The sequence below is a fragment of the Protopterus annectens genome, chromosome 10.part0 (assembly GCF_019279795.1).
Source record: "Protopterus annectens isolate FY-2018-M chromosome 10.part0, PAN1.0, whole genome shotgun sequence".
Classification (NCBI taxonomy): Eukaryota; Metazoa; Chordata; order Ceratodontiformes; family Protopteridae; genus Protopterus; species Protopterus annectens.
The window spans coordinates 1590764140-1590788963 of NC_056744.1; the positions used below are offsets into that span (position 1 = coordinate 1590764140).

General features: G+C 38.9%; 1 protein-coding gene across 1 annotated transcript in view; it reads left to right on the forward strand.

Moving 5' to 3' along the window:
- Positions 1-24824, forward strand: part of LOC122812862 (sulfotransferase 1C1-like) — a 164739-nt gene that overhangs the window by 113884 nt on the left and 26031 nt on the right. Inside the window, exon 6 of the mRNA XM_044084904.1 lies at positions 15985-16165. Coding sequence (XP_043940839.1) covers positions 15985-16165 — 181 coding nt within the window. The remainder of the gene's footprint in view (positions 1-15984; positions 16166-24824) is intronic.

Below are 24824 nucleotides of genomic sequence, written 5' to 3' on the forward strand. Positions count from 1 at the left end.
AATGCAAATGCTTCTCTTGCATAACTCATAAAATCCCAGCTTACTCTGTAAAATGCTTTCTGTGCCTCAAGACCCATCAACAACACTGGTATTTTCTTATACTCTGCTTCCCTCTGAATCATCATTGTTCTATTAATATTGTCAAATGTTTGCCTCCCCTCCACAAAACCATATTGATATATATATCTATCACTTTTGGCAACACTTTTGCATTCTTTGGCTATTATATACATAAACACTTTATAACCATCGCTTAAAACTGAAATGGGCCTATATGAAACCGAATCTGATGCATCTTTACTGCCTTTATGTATTACAGTCAATGCAGCTTTTTTCCATGATGCCGGTGCTTCCCTTCCTTTTAAAATACTGTTAAACAAAACCTTCCAGATCTTTATCACTTTCTTCCCTCCGAGCTTCCAAACTTCCACCAGAATACCTTCTGTTCATAGAGACTTTCCTGCGGATTCATTATATATCACTGTTTGTATCTCATTGCCTCCTATATTAACTGTTAATTGTTGGGCCTCATCTCCCTCTTACCTTGATATACTTAAGTCATCAATAAATATTTCCATTGTGCTCTTTCCTGATTTCCACATTTCTCTGCTTTATACAAATTTTCATAAAATGTCTGAATTATCTCTAATACTTCTACAGGAGCTCTGTTTATTTTTCTTGTTATAGACGTCCAGTGTTTAGCAACAAGTTTTTGCGCTCTGGAGTAATTATCAAAAACAACAGTTGATTAAAAGCAATCTTTCTAAACTCATGCATATTCCCCAGATACTCTTCTGTTTTCTCTTTAACACTCTGCAGCTGTGCAACTTCTTGTTCTCTGAGATCCTACTTATTCTGCCATACTTTATTCTTTGCCAGACCCTCTAAATAATTCCAGTTACTTCTTAAACATATAGCTTTTTCTTTTATATTCACCCTATTTCTAAACTCCACTTGTATTTTATCCCACTCACTGCCTATATCTTCTGAAGACATTTCTACCTCCCCTAATAACTTACAGATCATTTCCGCTACTCATTGTTTAAATTCAGTGTCTCATTTTTTATCCTAGCTGTTTTGGTGCATGTTCTGAAATTGTTATTGGATGTACGTTAATGCTTTCATTTAAAAGCACACGTTCCTGTGAAATATAATTTCTGTCTAGTCTGACCCAGTTACTGTACCTTGAGGAATAACATAAATTCTCTCTGAGTTCCTAGTACTACTGAATTCACATTTTGTATATCAAATGTTTTCATGAATTTCTTCAAAAATCTGCCCTCTTTTCTTATATTTTCCCTTCTTGGTCACCCAGATACATCCTCACTGTAGCAAATCAAATTCTAGTCCCCATCTAGAGGTAATATTCCCTGCAGAAAGCTGATTATTTCCCCCAAAATGTTCTTAAGCTCCATTGTAGCAGTTTTAGGTGGAATATAAATGCATGCTAGCAAAATCCACCTTTCTTCCCAGTAGCCCCTTGTTACCATAAATCTACAATTATTATCTTTTTTCCCCTTTTCTGTCACTATTGGAGCTCTTCTAACAATTAATATAAGTACTCCTCTTTTACTTTGTCCCTGATACTCTGCTAAATACCCCTAATAAAATCTTTATCAAGTTCACATGCTCATTTTTAACAAGTATGTCTCCTGCAACATTTCTATTTGCACTCTGCATTTCTTAATATAATTCAACACTCTTTCTTTTTTGTCTATACCTGTGAGGCCATTAATATTCCATAATAAAAACAGTGTAGTCATTGTGATAAGAAGTTATTTCCACCTATAATATATGACAGCTATATTTAAATTACTATTTCCAGCATTTGTGTTACATGCACCCACTAATGTTTGGCAGGTTGATCTTTTATGCAGTGGTTTCTTGTCATTTCCAGTTAAACATATGTCACATTTTAAAAGACATTTTGTTTTAATGGAAACCCTCAAAGAAAAAACAAACACACCCTCAGAAAAGCCCCATAACCTATTAATTTAAAACAAATGCACAAAACTATGTACATATTTACGTAATGGTTAACCTTCCTGACAGGAACAATTGTCTCAAATCAACAGCTGCACACACAAGTATAAACTAACCTCAAATTAAGGTTATCCATACTAAGATGAATGTTACAATCTGTTTTCCTACTTACACTAATTGCTATCTGTTCTTGTTTTATCTTTATTGTCCTCCCAGATGTGAACAATTTTTATGTTTTCAGAAAACATTAACTTTTAACTTTAAAAAAGTGGCCTGGCTTTTATTACATGCCAGTTAGCTTGTCTCCATGGAAACCTACACATAAAATGTACAGCTGCCCTCATCTTGAGACTTCTCAAATTGAACATTTATTTGTTAAAGGAACACTTTTCATCACATTCAGTGATTTCTTATTTACTTGCTTACACAAAACACTAGTTATTAGATTAATCCAGTCACCTATGCAAAAGTAAGAGAAAGCGTATCAACTCTATATAAGCTGTATACGTTTACACACCATCCCCCACCTAAACAACCCAAGATTGCAGCATATTAACTTAAATATACTTTTGATCAGCCTTTCTACTCTTTTTATATTGTAATGCCTACATTTCTTAAAACTAAAAAGGAAGATAAAAAACGCTTGCTTACTTTAGTATCTTTATCACATACAGCAATAACTTTAAATGCTTTATTATGAAACATGCAGTTTATAGCATGATATGTTTTATACAAATACTGTTAAGATAAAAAATGATTTTACTTACTTTGTTTCACTTTTAATTTGGTGTCATTCCAAACATTAATGACATGAAGTTGATTACTCACTTTTCAGTCCCACACAAATTTAACAAAGTCAACAAAAATCCAATCATTACCCCTTTTCTTGCAAAGCCATATTTTACAAATGTGACTGATGGTTTATAATCTCACATTTATTTACTAATTTCAGTGTAACCAGTCTTCTTCCTGTTCATTTCCATCTCCCAACCCTAGAGTTCAAATCCAAAGAACTGCCTAGTCTTCTAGTCAACTCCTATGTTTTTTTTTTCTGTCTCTTGAGGATTTTTCCTTTGGAATATTGGAAAAGGTTGCACTGCAAAGTCTTTCTAGAGCTTTATTATCATAAAATGAGAAGCAGAGTTCCCTTCTGTTTGTTAGTTCACTTTGTGTTGGAAAAACTTTTGTATTTATTTCCTCCCTGTTTTGCATCAAAAAATGACTGTTTCTCCAGGAAACAATAATCTGACTGTATGCAACAGCTTGAATCTTACACCAGTCTCTTAAAATTCCCTGATTACTGAGATAAGTTTGCTTCTCTTCTGCCTGGTATACAGCGAATAATCATTTTCTGCAAACACTGTACTGCCTCAAATTTTTAATACTTTGCCCTTCTGCCATAGTTTTGTCAGGAACAACTCTTTCTGAAAGTATGATTGCATCTCTACTAATTGTAGGTCTTGGCTGCTTTCTCTTGACCAGGTTTTGAGCATACATATGATGTGCCCTTTCAATTAACACATCTTCTGGTCAATGCTAGTCCAGTTGCTTATTTGTGCTTTCATAAGATTAATACAGTCTATTCTTTCCAGTTTCTCTGGTACATCAAAAAGTTTCATGTTTTACCCGCGTGTTCTGTCTTCTGACACTGCCATTTTTAAACAGCTCTTTTTGAGCAGTCTCATACTCATCCAGCCTTTTCTTCATTTCATCCTCTGATTTTTGGTGTTTTATCAGTTCATTTGAATAGCTATCCAAAGTGTCTTTTACCCTCTTTTTTTATTTGAGTTGCTATACTCCTTCAATGTCTCATTTATTTTAATTAGCCCTGAGCACATTTTTTTCCTCTGCATTACTGTAAGTCGTGTCTTTCACTGAAGCTGTAGATTGAACAGATTTTTTGCTGAACAGCTACAGAATTCTTCACAGCCAGTTTTTTTCTCTTCACCTTTTCTAGTTGATTTTCTTTCAGGTTCTCTAACTTTCTTTTTATTTTTTAAATCTGGCAGCGTTACTGGCTCCTTATCTCTTGATTTCTTTTTTTACACTGGGAGAGCTGAAATTAAGTTGTTTATCAGTGTGCAGACATCTTAGAAGTCCTGATCGGTGTGCAGCCATCTTGGAAGGCCCATCTGAGGTGTGATTATTGATGACAGACTGACATTTAAGGACCGTATGTCTGCCCTTGTGAAGACTTCTTATTTTCATCTGGAACATATTGCTTGGATCAAGCTCTTTATTCCATCTTCCAATGTTGTCACTTAAATGCATGTATCAGTTTTCTGTCACCCTGAGTACTGAAACGCCTTTTACCTTTGGTTTATGTGTGGGAACTGATATGACTGTAGCAAGTGTTGAACTTAACAGTGAGGCTTTTGTTTGGTGCTTCTTGCTCTGGTCATATCAATCCTGTTGCTATGAGTTCTTCACTGATTGTTGCTTACTGTCAGATCTGTCTTTATCATTTTAGAGCTTATGTTCTGATCCCTGTACCCTCTGACTATTTGGTAGTTGAAGGACATCTTGATGCTGTATAGCCTGGTGAGACATCCTCAGATCATGGGGAAGGACTGCTAGCTATACTCAGGACAAGGTAAGATATTTCTAGTGAACAATTATTTGTATAATCAAGTTTGATCCTAAGGAATCAGACATCATCCTTGATTGAAGCATCCATTACGGAGGTCTATTCACAAAGGCACTTTAAATTCCATCTCATTAGGAGAGACAATTTAAATCTGCCCAAAGGTTGTTTTATTAAAAGTCATAATTTTCTATAATGTATTTATATTGTTTTAAACTTCAGAGATGATTTTAATATTGAAATATCTTCCTGCTTTTCTGTTCTGTTTTTATTAAGGTACCTGAGCTTAGGTACTTAAGTATGTAAGTGAATGAATGTATGAATAAATAAATAATTAAATAAATAAATTCATCTTCAAATAGTTTACAATACAAATTAGTATCCTGTAAAATATATTGCATTATTTACTACTACTATCTGGCTGAAAGAGCTGTAAATGAATATCAAGTAGTGGGTCTCAAATTAGATTAGTCTCCAAAAAAAAAATCTGTCAACCATTTAACATCAAGGATAAGTGAAAGTTGAAGATTTTCTTGGTACTTTATCAATTAAAGAAAGCTATTTTGTGATGTTTGATAATGCAAGTTTTTTTTATATTGGGTGCTTTGCAGTTTAATCATAAAGGCTGAGACTCTGCATTGTGCTGGAGTGTTGACCAATGATGAATATCCAGATGTACCAAAATATATAGCTAGTATTATGGAGCTGATAAATGTATATTCATGCATTTTACCAATTTTGTTTCCATTACACATATTTTGTCACATAGTGTTACATGGTTTACCTGAGGATCCAGATTAACACAGCTTTTTCTAGAGACCATGCTGGTCTGTTGGTAAATGGGAGTCTAGGTACAATCAACAACACATCACCCCTTCTTACAGGTTCATAGGAGGTTACAAGACTAGTGGCCCTAGAGCCTTTAGAAGCCTAGCCATGTTAATTCCAAGTAGCCCCATTTGTTCTGTTTGGGTAGTTTGTAGAACGGATTTATGAACAGAGTGGGTCTGTGATCAACGCCGGTTACCCCTGTCCATGAGGGACATGGGTGCCACCCCAGGGGTGAATTTGCAGTCTCCCATCAAATTATCTAAGCTGAATTTGAGTAGGATCAGTGAGGATCTCTGTTTTATGTGAACAGGAAGTCTATTCCAGAAGTATGCAGTCTCTGGGAGACAGATCTGTCTTTCCAGCATGTTCTGTTACTGTCACAGGCTAGGTTGAAATCTCCTAGAATGAGTGACTGCTGTCCCATTTGACTTGCAGATGGGTAGCATTTCCATTAGGGCAGGGTTGGAGATTTCCCAAAAGACCAGGCATAAGTCACCTCCTAGCAGCCTATGAGATACAGAGTAAAGTGATAGGCCTTTAATATTGTCCACGTAGTTCATGGCTTGGAGTCCCTGTATTTTCTTAGTGAGAAACCTCTGAGGTCTCTCCAGCTGCTCCAGGTGTCTGGTGAGGTACATGCAAAAAGGTGCATTATACTGTATTAGTGGTCTGATGAGAGTTGAGTACAGTGGAGTTATAACATGCCTTGACCTGGACGCTATACCCTTGCTTATGAGGTGTGCTACGTTGAAGGCTTTCCTTACCACTGTGGAAATTTTGTGGTCAAAGTTCATATTGCTATCAACCTGTGTTCCCAAGTCTCACACTACTGGATTGAAACTCAGGGGGGGGGTGCCACATTTTAATTTGTAGGGTATTCCATTTTGCCAAAGGGAATAATATTGTATTTTCTTGCATTTGGTTTTAGACCACTGCTTTGGCACCAATCATTCATTTGTGTTAGTCCTCCTTGTAATATGCTGACATCATTAGGAGACTCAAGGAGTGCGCCCAGTTTGCAGTCATCATCCAACCTGATGAGCCAGAGGCAGTCTACTTTGGCCTGGACTTCTGAAAAATAGATGCCAAACCGTAAGGGGTCCAGCACAGACTCCTTTGGTACTCCACTGGTGATGAGTCTACTGGTGGAGTCACCAATTTTGACAGTGTGTTCCATCAGTGAGCCAGTTGGCTACCCATCTAGTAACATAAGGGTTAATCCCCAGCTGGGAGAGTTTCTCAATGATGCCAGAGTGAGGGGTCGTGTTTAATGCCTTGGCAAGGTCGAGATAAGCTGTGTGCACTATCTTACCTTCATCCATGGGTCTTTGATGACATTTTCAAAGATGTCTACCAGGTTTAATAAGCATTCTCTACCCTTAAAGAAGCCAAACTGAGTTAGGTCCAGCATGTGGAGGTCACCTATGTCCTTGTTGATAATATCCATGATAAGTATTTCCATGGCCTTGCAGATGAGGCTGGTTAGACTTATGGATCTGTAGTTCCCAGGGTCAGTGGATGACCCACCTTTTTGCAGGGGGGTTACTGTTGCTGTTCGCCATTTTACAGGAACATAACCCATTCTCAAGCTATGATTAAAGAGGATGCCAAGTGGGTCTGCTAGGTCTTGTTTTAGATTGTTTAGTAAACAACCTGGAATATTATCTGGTCCCATTGAGGTTGTGTTGTTTTGTTTTGGCGAGTGTAGATATGACCTGTTCTCTAGAGATACTAGGCAGAGAGCTGGTGTCAGGTATGCTTTGGGATATGGTAGGTGGGGAAGGAGGGATGAAGTTGGCACTGAATCTGGCAGCTAGCAGGTTGGCAATATCTTTCAGTGTAGTATGAATGATCCCATCTACAACCAGTTTGGCACACAACTGGGCATTCCCTTTTAGACTTTGGACACAGTTAAAGAATGCCATATGATTATCCTTGGCTAGAGATGGGATTTTAGTTTCATAATGTGCTTTAGAAGACTTTACAAAATTTCTGAGTTTTTGCTTAGGCTTAGGAGGGAACACTTCCTCTGCAGAATGATATTCTTCTTGCTTTTGGACAATGGTTTCTTCCTCTTGTTATATAATCTGTTTATACCTGAAGTCCACCACAGTGGCTTGTTTTTACAGGAAGACCTGGTTTTGATCCAGTCAGGTACAGCAGAGTTTTTGCAGTCAGGTAAGTGTTTGTACAGGGCATTTGCATACACTTCTGCATAGTGATCATTTATTTATTTATTTACGGGCATTTTTTTTTTACCGGGAAATTCCACTGGCCCATGGAGAGCCCATTTTCAGTGGAGGCCTGGGGAGAAAAGCTAGGCAAAAGCAGTTTGTATGAGTGTACATGGTTATACAGAACACAATTAATAAGTTGAAATACAGTGTGCTAAATACAACTAGTACAGGTAAAGGCAAACATTAATAGGCTAAGCAAGTCACATTACAAGTTCTGCCAAATGTATAATAAATATAGTTTGCACTGACACATGAATTAGAAAACACAAATAGCATATAGTAACATTTTAAGGCAGATGCAAAAAACATGTACAGTAGTGGGTGCATTCGGGTAGGGAAGGTAAATAGAATAAGTGTGAATTGAATATGACTATAGCTGAGGATGATAGAGACCAGTTAAGTTCAGGATGGTAGTAAAGGTAAGTAGAATGTGTGAATTGAATATGACTATAGTTGAGGATGGTAGAGACCAGTTAAGTTCAGGATGGTAGTAAAGGTAAGTAGAATGTGTGAATTTAATATGACTATAGCTGAGGATGATAGAGACCAGTTAAGTTCAGGATGGTAGTAAAGGTAAGTAGAATGTGTGAATTGAATATGACTATAGTTGAGGATGGTAGAGACCAGTTAAGTTCAGGATGGTAGTAAAGGTGCGAGTAGATAGTTAAAGTATACAGTAGGAGGCTTGGGATAGGGGCTGTTAGTTTTATAAGGTAAGGAGAGAGTAACTGTAGTTTATAGATAAGTTAGAGTATTATAGAGGAACAGTGTACAAGGTTTGTACAGAAGTGAGTAAGAAGGAGAGAGAGAGAGGAATAGGTAAGACGGCTCTTAGGACTAAGTAATGGGCTGGTGGAGGTATTGAGCAGTTACAGGTCCATTTTGAGAGAAGAAAAGTGTATAGGGCAGTTTTAAAGGAGTCAGGTGAATGAGATGTACAAATGCATGTAGGAAGGCTCTTCCATGTTTTGACTAGGTCCCAGGAGTATAGTAGCTTACCTGCAGAAAATTTAGGTTTATGAATTTGTCAGAGGTGCTGGTTTTCAGATCTTATGGACCTATTAGGGCTGTAATGGATGAATAAGGAGTTTATGGCAGGATGGTCTTGAGGTTTATTAATTTGAAAGTGGTAGTTAGTTGACGATAGGTTAAGTAGTGAGGAAATTGAAGCCAGTGTAGTTTTTTTTTAGAGAGATACAGTGGTGGGTAGAGTGGCGACTGTTAGTAGTGAATTTGGCTATCTTGTCATGTAGCATGTTTCCAGTTTGGTTTTCAGGGAGGATTGGAGGTTGGTAAATAGTGGTGCACCATATAATAGGGAAGGAAGTAGGTATGCTGAAGCAAGTAATTGTTTTGTGGGGAGGAAGAGGAGAAGGTTATGTCTGTAGAGTAGTCCTATTTTTTTGTGGGTCTTATAGGTTCATAGGTATTTGCTAGGCTAACGACCACAAAGGTCTTTTTAAGCCTAGCCATGCATCTCAAATCTCTGATAAGTTCTGATACCATTGATAAGTGTAAGTATGTGCCTGGGAGATGAACTATTTACATGTTACCTGTGTCCATTAGCGAGATAGGTGCCAAACCAGGGATGAATTTCCAGTTTCCCATCCAGTTGTCCAAGCTGCACTTGAATTGGGCTAGGGATGAACTCTGTTTCACATGGGTGGGGAGCTTGTTCCATAGATGGGGTAGTCTCTGGGATGCATACCTATCTCTCCAGCAGGTCCTATTTATATCACAGACAAGGTTTACCTTGGTGTTATTTTGGACATAGAGGCCAAATTTTAAAATTTTGTCTATTATAACACCTAGCAGTTTTGTATGAGTGACTAGTTCAATTTTTATGGGATTTAAAGAGAAAATATTAAATTGGGATTTGTTAATGGGTGAGATTTTCCTGGGAGTGAAAAGCACGAGTTTAGTTTTATTAGGGTTTAAGGAAATATGATTGTTGTGGAGTCAAGCCTCTACAGGCATAAATACAGTTTGGGTCACTTGCTGTAATATGGGTGCATTCTCAGCAATATAGATGATGCTGAACTAAGGAATCTTGTTGGATGGATTGATGGAAGTTGTTGATAAAAATGTTGAATAGGAGGGGACCTAATTTACAGCCTTGAGGGACACTAGTGAGGTTGTGAATGAAAGGGGATATGGAATTTTGCCATTTGACAGCCTGCTCCCTGTTTGGCAGGTAGCTTTTGAACCAGTTCATAGAGGAAGTGGATAGTCCTATGTTACTCAGTTGGGAGAGGAGGATAGTGTGAGAAATGTTATTTACGGCTTTAGAAAGGTCTAACAATAAAGTAGAGACAGGGTTTCCTGAGTTGCAGGCTTTGTTAGCTATGTCTAAGATGGATATTAAAGCGGTAGATGTGCTATGTCCCTGTCTGAACCCATGCTTTGTTTGGGACAGTATTTGATTTTTGATCAGGAATTGTAAGAGTTGCATGTATATACACTTTGCAAAGATTTTTGAGATAAGGGATAGGATAGCTATGGGATGAAAGTTGGAGATGTCTGTCAAGGGGCCTCCTTTGTGGATGGTTAGGATGTTTGCTTTTTTCCAGAGGTTAGGGACATAGAATTCTTGGATGAATCTATTTATGAGAATGCTGATTGGATAGGCCACAGCATCAAGAGAGATTTTAAGGTAGTTTGCAGGTATTCCATTGGCACTGTTCCAGCTGGGCTTTAATTTCATGAGAAGTTTTTTGATGGCTGTGGTAGGGACAGTCGTGAGTCTGAATTTTGCCTGGGAGGTGAGTTGTTCTGGGTTGCTATGGCTGGACGAGGGGGAGTGAATGCATGGAGTGGGATGGATTAATAAGTTTGTAGTATAGGGAGGGGCCTGTGGTTGAGTATGGTTTGGGAGTGGAAGACAAAAAGTCGCAGTAATATTGGTAATGGTGTCTATAAAGTAGGAGTTGAAGATACTTGTTATTTGGTCTGGTGTTTTGTCAGAGTGTGGGCATGGATTAGGTTTTGTGCCAGGGTTTAGGAGACTATTGATGGATGACCAGAATAATTTGGGATTATTTTTGTTATTATTTTGTAGGTTCCAGTAGTATTCTTTTTTGTCTTTGTATATAAGTTTTTTTTTTTTTTTTTATTATGGAGCTGTTTATACATTTATAAGTCAGTTTCTTTTGTGTTTATGCCATAACTTCAATGCTTTATCCATGGCTGTCATTATGTCTTTGCTGGATTTAGTTAGCCAGGGGGCATAGTTAGTCCTTATTCTTTTGATTCTTCCAGGGGTAAGGCTATATAATATTTTCAGAAAGGTGTTATTAAAGTGGAGCAGGGTGTCATCTAGGGGAAGTGTTTTGAGGTTATTTCAATTAATACTTTTTAGGATGTAATTGAATGTGAGGGGGTTGAATTCGGTCAAATTTCTGATAAGTTTGAGATTTTGTTTTCTAGAGATGGGAGGATAGGCATGGATAGGAAAGGCAGGGAGATGATCACTAATGGAATTAGGAAGGGTACCAGCTGATAGAATTTGGTGGGATCTGAAACTAGGATCCAGTCTAAGATGGTATCTACATTCTATTAGTATATCTGGTAGGGCTGGTTATTAGCTGGGTATACAGAAACAGATTTATGTAGGAGGATGCTGATGTAGAAGTGGAATTGGACCAATAAATATTCACATTGCCAAGGATTATAGTTCCATTTTTTATAGTGTAGGAGGCCCAGGATAATATTTCTTCTAGAATTGGTACATTGTTGCCTGTGGGAATGTATAGGAGTATAATGCAGATTTTTTGGAGCTGTTAATTTTGAGGAAAGAGATCAAGATTTTAGCATTTTTGGAATTGCAGAATTTGGTCAGTGAATGGGGCTATGTTGAAAGTATTTGGGTGTATAATGGCAACACCACCACATTTCTTATTTTTCCTATTGGCCCTTATTATGCTGTAATTTGGGAGGAGGAATTTTGAGTCTTTTATATTAGGTTTTAACAAAGTTTCTGTGGCTGCTAGGATGTCTGTTTTATTGTGGGCTAGCCAAGCTTACAGTTCAGAGGTTTTATTGTAGATACTTTGAAGGTTTAGTATGGCTATGTGTAATGATTTTGAGCATCTTGGATGGTTTGTTGTGATAGGGGCTATTTGTGGCAAATGGGCCTGGGTTGGGGTGAATGTCTCTGGATTGGACGAGTGTTGAGAATATATAAGAAAGTTTGTGTGTAAGACAAAATAGTTTGGAGCTGATATTATGAAATGCATGGTAATAGATATCACATGGACTTTGAATTATATGGTTTGTGGGGAGGATATGTGTTTTACATAGACTAGGGTTGATTTTTGAATAGGTATTAGTTGGGGGTTTTATTAAGCTGCTTATTGAGTTGGTTTTGGGGGGTATTGATTTGGGGTTGATTGAGGTGGCTTGTATTGAGATTGCTAGGAATAGTGCTGATAGGGATAGAAATACTATGAATAAAGTAGGGGGGCATGTAGGATGTTTTAGGAAGGAAAGAAGCAAAAAGCAGGAACAGGAGGGGTTAAGAGAACTAGTTTACAGGAAGGAAGGAAGCAGCAGGAAGAGGAAGAGTTGGACTGGTATGCATGAAGGGGGAGAGGCTTGTATCGTATAAATCTAGTGAAAGAAGGGGTAGGTTGGAATGGAAGTAGGGTAGGGGAGCAAAGTGAACCCAAGTGGAGCGAGAGTGACTAGAGCAGGTTGGGCCTGAGCAGCAAAACGGAGCTGCAAAAACCAATCAGGAAGTGTTCCTTCAGCTGTAAATATAAGTGAGCTAGAGCAGGTTGGGAACTAGTATCTAATTATCTAAGCACTGAATTTGCCACTTTTGCAGCTTGATTCTTATTGTCTAAGCAAAAATGTTACCGGTGTTGTGGGGGAGAGACAGACCCAGGACTGGGAGAAAGCACTGGAGTGCTTCATTGATGTCTGAGATTGCAGGTGGTATGAAGCTTTTTATACCATCGCTTAGTAGGCTGTAGTTAGCTTTGGTAAAGTTTTTTTTATAATTATTGTTCCTATGAGGGTGTCAGTTCCAGCAGTTACTTCAAATGAGACTGATTTGTGGCCTGACCTAACCAGGGAGGGCATCACACATGGGGAAGTACAGTGACCCCCCCCCCCTCATGTTGGTGAGTACTGTGTCCAGAACATGAACGCCCTTAGTGGGGGTGCAGACTATCTCTTCCAGAGCATTTGTGTTAACAAAGTCCAGGAACCTCTGGGCAAGTATGTTTTTGCTTATGTATGTTGAAATCTCCCATGAATAAGTTTTGGGCTGTATGGTGAGGGATTCCAGTAAACTGAGGTAGGCAGTATGTTTACCTTGGTTCATGGTGGGGAATCTATAGCTAGCAATGATGCGATATGGTACTTTCCCAACAGTGAATTGGTCATGGAGTAGTTTGAGAGAGTCATGCTGTCTGACCAGTCTTGAAGTGTATTTGGTTTTAATGAAGATGGATACATTTCCACCTTTGGTTCCTTCACACTCATTTTGAGGTCAGAATGTGTGGAAGGCATTGCAGCCTTGCATGGTTGGGGTGTTGTTAGCAGCCTTGAACCATGTCTCGGTCACTGCACCGATGTCAGCATCTCCCAAGGTGATGAGTCAGTATGCAGGGGTATAATTGCAGTATTTTCATGCTCCATCAGAATTATAGCACCTCATGTACACTGTGATGGAATGTTGGTTAAATATATATATTCAGGTGTTCCCAAAAGCATAAGACCCCCCCCCCCACATGTCACTACATATTAAGTATGTACAGATACCTACAGATTGTATAGTGGTCCGTATATACCTGCTGGAAAATTATCAACTCACATGTTGAAGAACACAAAGAGCACAGCATTTCCTACACACTCACTAGGGGATTTAGAAATAACCCCGCCACTCACATTAAGTGCTGCGTGAAAAGGTCCTGTTTACTCAATGTAGTTTGTTTGAAAATCAGAGACACATTGACTGTAATGGAGTAGGACCACATTATTGGCTAATTTTCATGTCTTTAAATCACCATTAACGTCCACAAGTGCAGATCAACACTTTCCTGCAGTTGTTAACAGTGGCAGCGGATGCATTATGATAGCACAGGTACCTCCTTATTCATTATCCCACACACACACACACACACACACACACACACACACACACACACACACACACACACACACACACACACACACACCACACATGCACAAATACACTCTCACACCACATATCCTATATCTGTTCCCAAGTTGCCTGGGATTCCACCCATGTCCCTGCAGGACAGGGGCATTGGGTGCTGATTTGTCTAAACATGGGCTAAACTCTTGGCTAGACTTATAAGGGCCTCAGAACCAATAGCCTAGTAACTGCCTATGATCCTATGATCCTATGTCTCCTTCCTGCTCATGTAAATCACTGATAATTACAATCAGTCAGTAACACCATACATTTTTGTTGTACTAGTGACTTTATAAGTTTGTAAGAAGACTAGTTAAACTCCATCACTAATTTTGCCCCACCATTGCATTTGGCTTTATTATGATTTCTTGCACTACAAGGTTGAGAGGTAAACTTAATGTTCCTTCTCCCTGTCTCTCTTCTACATCACAAACTGGTACAGGCATTGAATTTTGCAGAAATCCTCACTATATGTTAAAAAAAATAATGACCTAACTTCTCAGTTAATGCAGTGGGCTAAAGCCATTTTTTTTTTTTGTGGTGAGAGTGCACGTATGAAAGTCATTTCACGTCCTTTGAACTTTACATTTTCTAACTCTTCGTTTGTTTTACATTGTACTTATCATATCCAGCGGTGGTGCAGAGGACTAATTTCCCAGTGAGGGGTAAGGGTTGGAATCCTCTTTAGTGCCTATACAGCATGCTACTGGGATGTATCCCTGCTATCTAGTGGTTCCCTGCAACATTTTTTTTATTATACACATTTAAGACACAATATATAGAGTATACCTGGTATGTAGTATTCCCTTCCAGCCCGCATTATATTTAGCAGCCATTAAGGTGCAATTTTCAAGAGTTTTCCTTGCTGTCTGCTGTTCCTCCTATCCCTAAATGTCATTAAGGCATGTGGCTAAATGGTTATCTCTGGTGGGTAGTGATTCCCTCCTTCACTTTATTTTTGTTTTAAATTTAGTGCCTTTAAGATTACAGTATAAGTAACTCTGGTGTCTAGAGATTCCTAACTTACATTATGTCTAAGTACTGTTAAGGCATGAGATTATAGTGTAATCTCAGGTATTAATGTTTCTCTGGTACCATGTCTCACATTTCCTTGGTGAGAAGTGCTCTCTCCGTCACTCCTCATCACAATTGTCTCTGGTAGCTAGTGTTCACCCCATCCAATGTTGCCAGCTTTGCTTGTTAGTCTAGGTGTGTGTAAAAAAGTATGAAAGCCACACCACCCAGCCCACACATACACACACACACACACACACACACACACACACACACACACACACACACACACACACACACACACACACACACACACACACACACACAAAACCTGACCTACTACCTCACTGGTCACACTACTGCTACCTCACAGCCAGACCACATATACACCCATACATGCAACCCTTCACATACACATAGACTCACACACACCATAACTCTGACCATTAAACTCCATGGCATGATGGATTAACATGACCATTTGGCCATGTTCATTACCACTGATGAGTGGCCAGGTGCAGCTGTGCTAAGTTACACACCTGACTGATTCTCTCAGTCATGCAGCTGCATAAATGCCTTACTGCAGGCAGTTTTGTGGGAAAGCACATGGCTAGTTAACATACGTTTTTCCCCAGAATATGTTATTATCATCCAGCGATGCCACAGTGACAGCCGACCATGCCACATATCTTCATCCAAAAACATCATTGTAGGGCTGTCTGTCAAAGTGGAAAGGTCACCATGAAGTGTACACATTGCTTCTGACTTCATGCTACACAACATCTACACATACTCACCTGCCATGCTGAGACCCTTGTAAATGGAGTGCATCCAGGTTTCACCAACAGCACAAGACCCCAGCAAGTCATGTCATGATTTTTGAAATGAAGTATGCACTGGAATATAAACAGACTATAATACACCTTCCAAAAACTACAATAACCCCTACACCCTATTCAAAGGTATTATTATATGGTGTGGTTAAGCAGCTCCAATAACACAGCTTCGTCTACACACTTTGCCATGGTTTGGTGCATAAAGACTATTTGTGGTGCTGAAACAGTGTTATCAGTTCTACAAACAGGTAATTGTGGAAGAAACCAAATGTTGTTAGGAATGATGATGCAAAACATTTTATCTATTAATTTGATAATGACTGTTTTGTCTTGCAGAACCCTGAACAAGAAATTAGAAAAGTGATGAAGTTTCTAGAAAAGGATCTGCCAGACCATGTGATTAGCAAGATCATTGAGCACACTTCATTCTCTTCAATGAAGAAAAATCCAATGGCAAACTACAGCACTATGCCTTCTGGTTTGCTTGACCAGAGTTTTCACAAATTCATGAGAAAAGGTTGGTGCCATATATAAAAATCAACCATATGTAACCAATGTAAATGCTTAAGGTCTTCCTGAATGCATCCTGAAATAGTTATCTTTCATATGAAAGATAAGCTGTTTGTTGGCCTTTCGCTTCTGAATCCCATTTCCTTGAACTTAGGTCCTCCATTTCCCTGAAGTTAGGTTTTCCCAGTTATATTTGCTATAAGATGAACTGTCTGTAAAAGTGCATTCTGTGCAGTTATTGTTTTCACCTTTAAAATGGAGTTTCTCTTTCCTCATGGTTATGTAATTATGGAGTGTTATGTATAAGTAGGGCAGTATGGGGACACAGTTCTCTGCATGTAGTTTTTACAGGAGGTGGAAACTTGCCTCCTGAAAAAGAAAAAAAAAAGAAAAAGTTATCAGCTGTGTTTTGCTGTCTAGGCTTTGTGTGGTCTGCACTTGAACTTTTTCAGTTGACAAGTTTCTATATGACAAGTTTTTAATCAACTTGTCATAATGGATTTGTTAAAGGTATTATTTTTTTTCTTATTCTGAGAAAGAAATTAAGTTAATGCTGTTGTAAATAACATTACTGTGTAGTATTATTTATTGTTTATTTGTTTGTCTGTTGACTGGGTAAGCAAATTGGTCCATTAAATCTGCTGAATATTTGCCTGGGTCATGTAGCAACTAACTCAAAAGGGAATTAAATGAGCTTCTGCTAATCTTTTCTTCAACTTATGAGTTACTTCTGTTCTGGGTGGACCCTGAAGAAGTCTACAGAGGAGAGCTGCCCTGTAACATTGATTACCTCTATAAGGCACTGTTAGCAGAATGCTTCATACTGAGACAGGGAGTAAATCTAGGAGATTTATGGGCTCAGAGACTCCCAGTCCCCCAGCAGCACATTTCCCAAACAAACATCATTTATATCTAGAGAAACTTATCTGCAAGGCAGTTAAAGATTCAGTCTCATGTTGGTGGATATAAATGAAGGGGGGGGGGGGCAGCATGAAAACTTGTCATTAACCTTGAAACTTTGTGAAAGGGCACTGGACTATTGCTAGAAATGTTGATTGTTCACACTTTGAAGAAAATTAATATGGTGACAGGCTACCTCAGTAGGATACACCTAAAATACATGAGAGGGTGGTTTCTATTGTCAGTCACAGGTATGTCTAGTGGACTATACTTCTATTACTGGATCTTTCATGTATCACTCAAGATGCAAACTGATCACCTTTTGCTTTCTAGATGTAAGTTATAAAGCTTTCTAGATGTTGAACAAGTTGATGATATACACAGTTAGCATGACTAAGATTGCAACTTACTAACTACAACTGATCTGGCTCCCTTCCTTTGAGCAGCATGTAGTGCACCCCCTCCCTCACCTCCTTCTAGAGAATGCTGGAAATGGATTAAATAGGCATGTTCCCTCCATATAGCAAGTTTATTAATGATTATGGGGCTCAGGGATGCAGTGATTCCTCTGAGTGTTGAGTCTGTGGTCTGTGGTGATGGTGAGGTGGGTAGCATTTGTAGAAAATGTCTTAACACTATGAAAGTGTTCCTTCTAGGCCACCTACACTAAGAAATGAGGGAATTACCCAATTAACCATCTGGGTATTAAGCACAGATTGAATCCCTTTCCTTGTATTCCATTGTTGATTGTTAGCTATATTTAGTAGACTGTTCCTCCTCAGAAATGAACCTTCAGCTACACCCATACTCTCAATGGCAGTGAAGGGCTGTTTACTGCCACCAGTGGTTGTGTTCCATACTTTCCTTAAGACAATGCTGCATTCAAAGCCTCTCATCATTATCCATGTCTCAAAATTTGAGCTGAATTTTAGTTTAGACCATACCTTTCATCTCTCCACGTTTGCAGAATGTTCCTAATTTTTTCTCATATTTTTTGCCCTCACTCTCATACAGTTTTTTAATTTTCTGGTAAATCGTTAGAAATTACAGTCAGTCAATAATGCAAGATATTAGAGTATGATAATTCTTACTGTTCAGAAAATGCAAAACATGGCGTTCTATTAATTTTTTTAAGTGAACTAGAGTAATGTTTAAAAATTATGTCTGATTTTGGACCTTTGTTCTCCATTATGTTTGGCTTTGCCTAGAATTCTTGAGCAAATAAGTTGAGAGGTGTGGTCTGGAAAAGTATGTCCTTGTTGTTATCATTGTTGTAAATCACAAGTCAATAGCCTTATGTGAATTATTAGAAGACATTGCATTATATTCAGTTAGTCAGTAAGTTAGCTACTTCATTGATTGGAATATTGGGCTGATCCCAAAGTTCCTATTTCAACCACTGCTTTGAATTACTGATAAAAGAAAGAGGCAATATAATAATTACATATTAAAATGTAGTGCATTTTAGAACAGTACAATTAAAATAGAACATGACAAGGATACAGTTCTAGAACTGAAGAAGTGCACAATAACATTAAACATATTTTAAATTAGGTAACAGCACACACCTCTGTTAAGGATACTAGGTTTCAATTTCCATCTGATTATATGCACGCATGTATGCATGGAGTGGTAACTGAGTTTTGAAAATTGTAGTGATGTATCGTTTTGCTGTTATAGCAATTCTTGAGTAGTTCAGTAGAAGATCCCTTAAATTTCCCAGACTGTTGCTGACATATATATATATATATATATATATATATATATATATATATATATATCACATTAAGAATTTCAGAGGTGCAGCAATAATGATGCAGTTAAATTTGTTTAAATGTTCTCAATAGGGATAAGTAATATTTGTGCATTTTATGGAGTTTTGCTGTTGAATTCCATATGCTGTTTATATTGCATTTCACTGTTGTGTTGAATTGAGATCCATCCAGATCTGAGTATCTAAAACTGCAGCTCTTAATTGCACTTTACATTGTTTATTACTTGTGCTGCTTGATATCTCTGCTTATTTGCTATATTTCTTGCTCCACTTAATTGCTTTAAATGTTGCTGTCTCTTCCTGCACTTTTGGCTGGTTTGTTAGCTGTACCTTGACTAGGTTCTGTTTTTTAAGCATCCAGACAGTGTTTTTACATTAAGAAGTCTTTGCTCTGCTCTCTTGTAGCAGGAGAGGGTAACAGATAGCTTCTGAGCTAAAATTCACTATTTGAAATCCCAAAGAGTGGTGATTAAATAGGCAGAGAGCTAGGCTCTTTGTTTTAAGACTTTCTGCCCCTGTAAAATCACCCACCCTTCCAGTTTGGTTTTAGGCAGTCTTGACAGGAATCTACACTCCTACATCAACAATGCTAGGCAGCTGTAAACGTCTTCAACACAATCCTCTTGCAGAACACATAATAATGATCTGTATACATGAAGATGTCCTTCCCTGTCATCTCTGTAGCTGGACTGGTGGACATGGGCATACTCAGGCAATGCAGCAGTTGCCTCATGTATATTGACAGCCACCTAATTCTCCAACAAATGAATACAGTATGTGAGAAATGGAGTCATACAAAGTCACTGGAGGCAAGACTCTCACATACAAGTGCCTATAATAGCAAACAGATTCTGAGTAACACACACACACACACACACACACACACACACACACACACACACACACACACACACACACACACACACACACACACACACACAGCACCCACCTCACATAGTAAGGACCAGATGCACAGACTCACATAGCTGAGGCTCTTATATAATATCTGGAAACAACAAAAATTTCCTAAACACTGCACTCTAAAATACCCTCAGCAACCTGTAGACACATACTGGTACTTCCCACAATGTCTCAACTTTTAAGCCCGTAAGGCATATAACCACACAACCCAACATTTTGGTCATAGGAGACTCCATTGTGAAACACACAGATGTCTCACTTACCAGGATAAGTAAGGAAAGAGTCATAGTTAGCTATCAGGGGCCAGGATCTGCCAAATCACATATGCACTCAGGTTATTAGATTGCAAGTATCAGCAGTAACATAGCTAGGGTGGGGTGAAGGGGACAAGTGCCCCAAATGCAAAGTGTCAGGGGGCGCAACTTTGGCCATTTTATGCTGATCGCTCTTGAGTCATACCAGATTTTAAAAGCCAGCATTGCATTTGCAGTCAAACCTGAATACTGTAGTGCTCCCTGTTTGGTATAAATTAACTTTAGCAACTACTTTCTACAACTGTAACAGTTAATTGATACAGCTTAAAAGAAAAAAAGTGTTTCTTTCTATCTCTCTCTCTCTCTCTCTCTCTCTCTCTTTTAACTACAGTCTTAGTGCTGTAGTGCTCCTTGCAGGGTAGAAACTGAATGTAGCAAAATTTCAAATAATAATAATAATAATAATATTAATAATGATAACAATAATAGAGAGGCAAGATTACGTTGGTTTGGACATGTGCTGAGGAGAGATGCAGAGTATATTGGGAAAAAGATGCTAAGGATGAAGCTGCCAGGTAACAGGAAAAGAGGAAGGCCTAAGATAAGGTTTATGGATGTGGTGAGAGAGGACATGCAGGTGGTTGGTGTGACAGAGCAAGATGCAGAGGACAGGAAGAAATAGAAACAGCTGATTTGCTGTGGTGACCCCCTAATGGGAGCAGCCGAAAGAAGAAGAAGAAGAAGAATTAAAAAATAATTTCTCTCTTTTGTATTAACATCTGAATACTGTAGTGATCCCTGCATAGTATAAACTGTAGCGACTGCTTGCTATATTTGTAGCAAGTGTTTTGCTACAGTTTCAAGGGGTAAAAAAAACAATTTTTTTTCAAAGTATAATCTGAGGAAGAAGGGTCAGAGACAGGCCACAAAAATGGGACATGACTGGCTTCTATATTTCAGGAGCCCCCAGGTACTTGATCACAGATGTTTTTAAATGCCCCTCAGCTGAGGAGAGGTGGGATGTAAAAACAGAACCTGGTTTGCGGGTTGGCCTCTGCATATCACTAGCACCAACCACTACATCACAAACCTTGTTCTTCAAATGAAGAGCTGGGGAAGCAGGGCAGTAGTACAGACATCAGGGCCAAGAGCCTCAGAAGCCAACTACACTTCTGTGAACCAGTATCACTCTATCATAGTCCATCTGGGTGTAAAATACCTGAGCTATACCTCCCTGTACTGCATAAACAGAGACATGGTGGAGCTCCTGGTTTATGTCTACCAAGCCAGTATGATCCTGGCATTAACCAGCATGCTACTTTCTCCAAGAATGACACCACAATATGAACACATAAATAATTAAATAACACTTCATAACATTTAATAATTGGCTTGGTTTTTGATGTAACCCCAATGGGACACAGTATTTATGGGAGGATATGATCAACAGATTGTGTTGCTTTGCCAGGGATGGTCTGCACCCATCTTCTCTAGGCTTTTGAGTATTGGCTAAACCTTTGTCCTCCCCCTTGGTGCCTTTTTTAGACAGTGCCAAACTGACAAATATTCCTGCATAGCAAAACCAATCCTAAAAGCATTAATGCTCAATGCCAGGAACTTAAATAATAACCTCCAAGCTCTTCTCACTTTGGAGAACGCAGGCATTTGTGCATTTACCAAAACATGGTTTAAAGCTGCTGGTAGCACCCCAGTAGTGCAGGGCTATAATGCCTTCCATCCATTTAGACCAGTTACTGTACAAGCAGGTACTAAAGGTGGAGGTGTCTCAATTTACATAAAAAACAAGACTGGTTAAAAAGGATGATGAGGTTGACCTTTTCCATGTCCAAATCACTATAGGCAAAGTCCCATACCACATCCTTGCAAGCTACAGGTCCTACTCTATGGCCCAGAAAATCTATGACACTTACTTAAACTTACCAGTGTCAGTCACCATTCAACTCAATACCATATTCATGGGTGACTTTAACTGCCCTACTATAATTGGGAAGTATAAATTACCTGAATTGTGCAGGCCCAGAGATTCCTGGATTTTGTTAACACACACACACCTGAATCAAATAGTTTATATGCCAACTAGACGCAACAATGGGTCTATATTAGAACATCGAAGTTTCAAAACTTCGAATGTTCTAATATCGACCCTTATTCAGCGAAAGCTGAAAACATCGAACATACAGAACAGTGAATTTTTTTCCTAGGGAAAAAATTTGCTGTTCCAAAACACATACACACAACACAAGCACGCCAAAAAACAGCAATCCACACACATACACCTAAAATCTTACACCTAACCCTGCACTAAACTATACATACACCACTAACTATCCACTTACCATAACCCAAACCCTAACCCTAAGGTCCGTCACTATCGCACACTCACCTCACCTGCGCCCTAACCCTAACTCACCTACCCTGCCCTAACCCTCACGTCCACACAATCACACACTTACCTAACCTGCACCCTAACCCTAACTAACCTAACCTGCACTCAATTGCACACTTACCTGAACCCGACCCATAACTTTCCACCACAGCGCGCCCTAACCCTAACTCACCTAACCCACCCTAACCCTCACGACCACACAATCGCACATATACCTAACCCACACCCTAACCCTAACTAACCTAACCTGCACTCAGTCGCACACTTACCTGAATCCGACCCATAACTTTCCACCACAGCACTGAAAATACCAAAGCAACAGAAATGGACAGCCAAATTCTTTCCCTAGGAAAAAATAAATTTTTCTGTAGCTTCAATATTTTCAGCATTTGCTGAATACGGGTCGATATTAGAACATTCGAAGTTTTGAAACTTTAATGTTCTAATATAGACCCGCAACAGCATACTTGATTTGGTCCTTACTAACATGGGAGAACACTGCACCCCTGCTAGTTTAATGTCCTTTCTGGTGAGTTCGGACCATATAGCTATCTCCTTTAAAATAAAAATAAAACTTTGAGTACCTGCTAACCCTGTAACATTTAGGAACAATGTTCCTAGGGCAAACTTCTTACTATTAAGTGATAACCTTACAAAATTTCAAGCCCCCCCCCCCAACTCTGAGAACACTGCTACCTAAGCAGAATTGTTTACAGAGACACTGTACAATCATGTCAATAGACATAGAGACAGCTGAGCCTTCCAGGAATAAACACATAAGAAACACAAAAAACAAACTGCAGTGGCGGAATCCAAATGTAAATAGGTTGTAAAACAAAAGTGAGAAAGGCATGACAAAAATGAGGATGTGCAATGCCCAGCAGAATAGAAATTCTTTCATGAATCTAAATTAGTAACTCAGAGGACAAATGTAGTCTACCAAAGCCAAATATACGTTAAAAACAGCCTCCCAGGTCAAGGGCAACCATAAGGTTTTCTTTAGCTATGTCCATAACCTCAAAGGCAGTCCACAACAATGTGCAGAACTAATTGCAAATGGATCCACCTACTCTGAGCCAAAAGATACAGCAAATCTATCGGCCAACAATTCAGCTGTAATTTTACCCCCCACCCCCCTACTTCTTTGGAAACACCACCAAATTTAACTCTCCAACTATCACTAAGGCACAGGTTCTCAATGCACTCTCCAAGACCAAGAATACCACATCAGCGGGCCCTAATAATATCCCAGAAGTCTCCTAATAGTATGAAGCATGACCTATCTGGAACAATAGAATCACTATTTAACCATATCCTACAGACAGACTTCATGCCATTTGAATGGAGAACTGCAACAGTCAACCCTCTGCATAAAGGTGGGCCATCTATGGACCCCAGAGTTACAGACCCATAAGCTTGACTAGTCTCATATGCAAATGCATGGAAAGAATTATTATGAAAATGATTAATAATTAAATCTTCAGATGCTGGATCCAATCCATATCATACCTGTTCAGCCTGGCAGGATTCTTTGAGAAGGTCGCCAAGGCAACTGATGAGGGCAAAATGGTACATACTGCCTACCTTGACCAAGCCAAGGTATGTGATATTATACCCAACTTGGGCATTATAGACAGACTCATGGAGTTAGGTATAAACCCCTATGTCAACCAATGGATAGCCAGGTGGTTCTCAGATAGGACCCTAGAAGTTAGGATGGGGGAGTCCACTTCCACAAAGATGCTAGTCATTAATGGAGTTCCTGAGGGCTCTGTGCTGGATCCATCCTTTTGGCATCTACTTCTCTGAAATCAATGACAACATCAAGAGCCTTTGGCTGACAAAGTTTACTGATAATTGCAAACTAGGTGCAGTCATAAAATTCCCCAAAAATACAACTATCCTCCAAGAAGGGTTGACTCAGACAAATAACTGGTGTCAGAGCCACAGCCAAAAACTCAGTGCCATGGAATGGTCTGCCACCCCTGGAAACTATGTAATTGATAACACACCCCTAACAGTAGATCCAGCAGTCGTGGATTTGGGGATGCAAGTAGACAGTAACTTGGTCTTCGACCATCATACTCTTACAGTAGTAAAATGAAGATCAACCAGCACAGGTTAAATGAATAAAACACATGTTTATTAACACAGGAATAATACGGTAAGTGCTTTCACACCTAATTCAAAAGACACTTCAACAGACCAAATTTACTTCAAAGCTATTCATTTGAGCTGTGCTGTTTGATCTTCATTTTATTGTTGTAACCTTTTCTCGTGTTAGATCAACCTTTATCCAACCTTTTACTACCACTTCATTTTTCGACATAAGCCTGCAGTAGTCAGGGCATTGAAGTTATGGAACCTTTAAGCAAGGGTATTTAGGCCCAAGTATGCCATTGTTCCACTG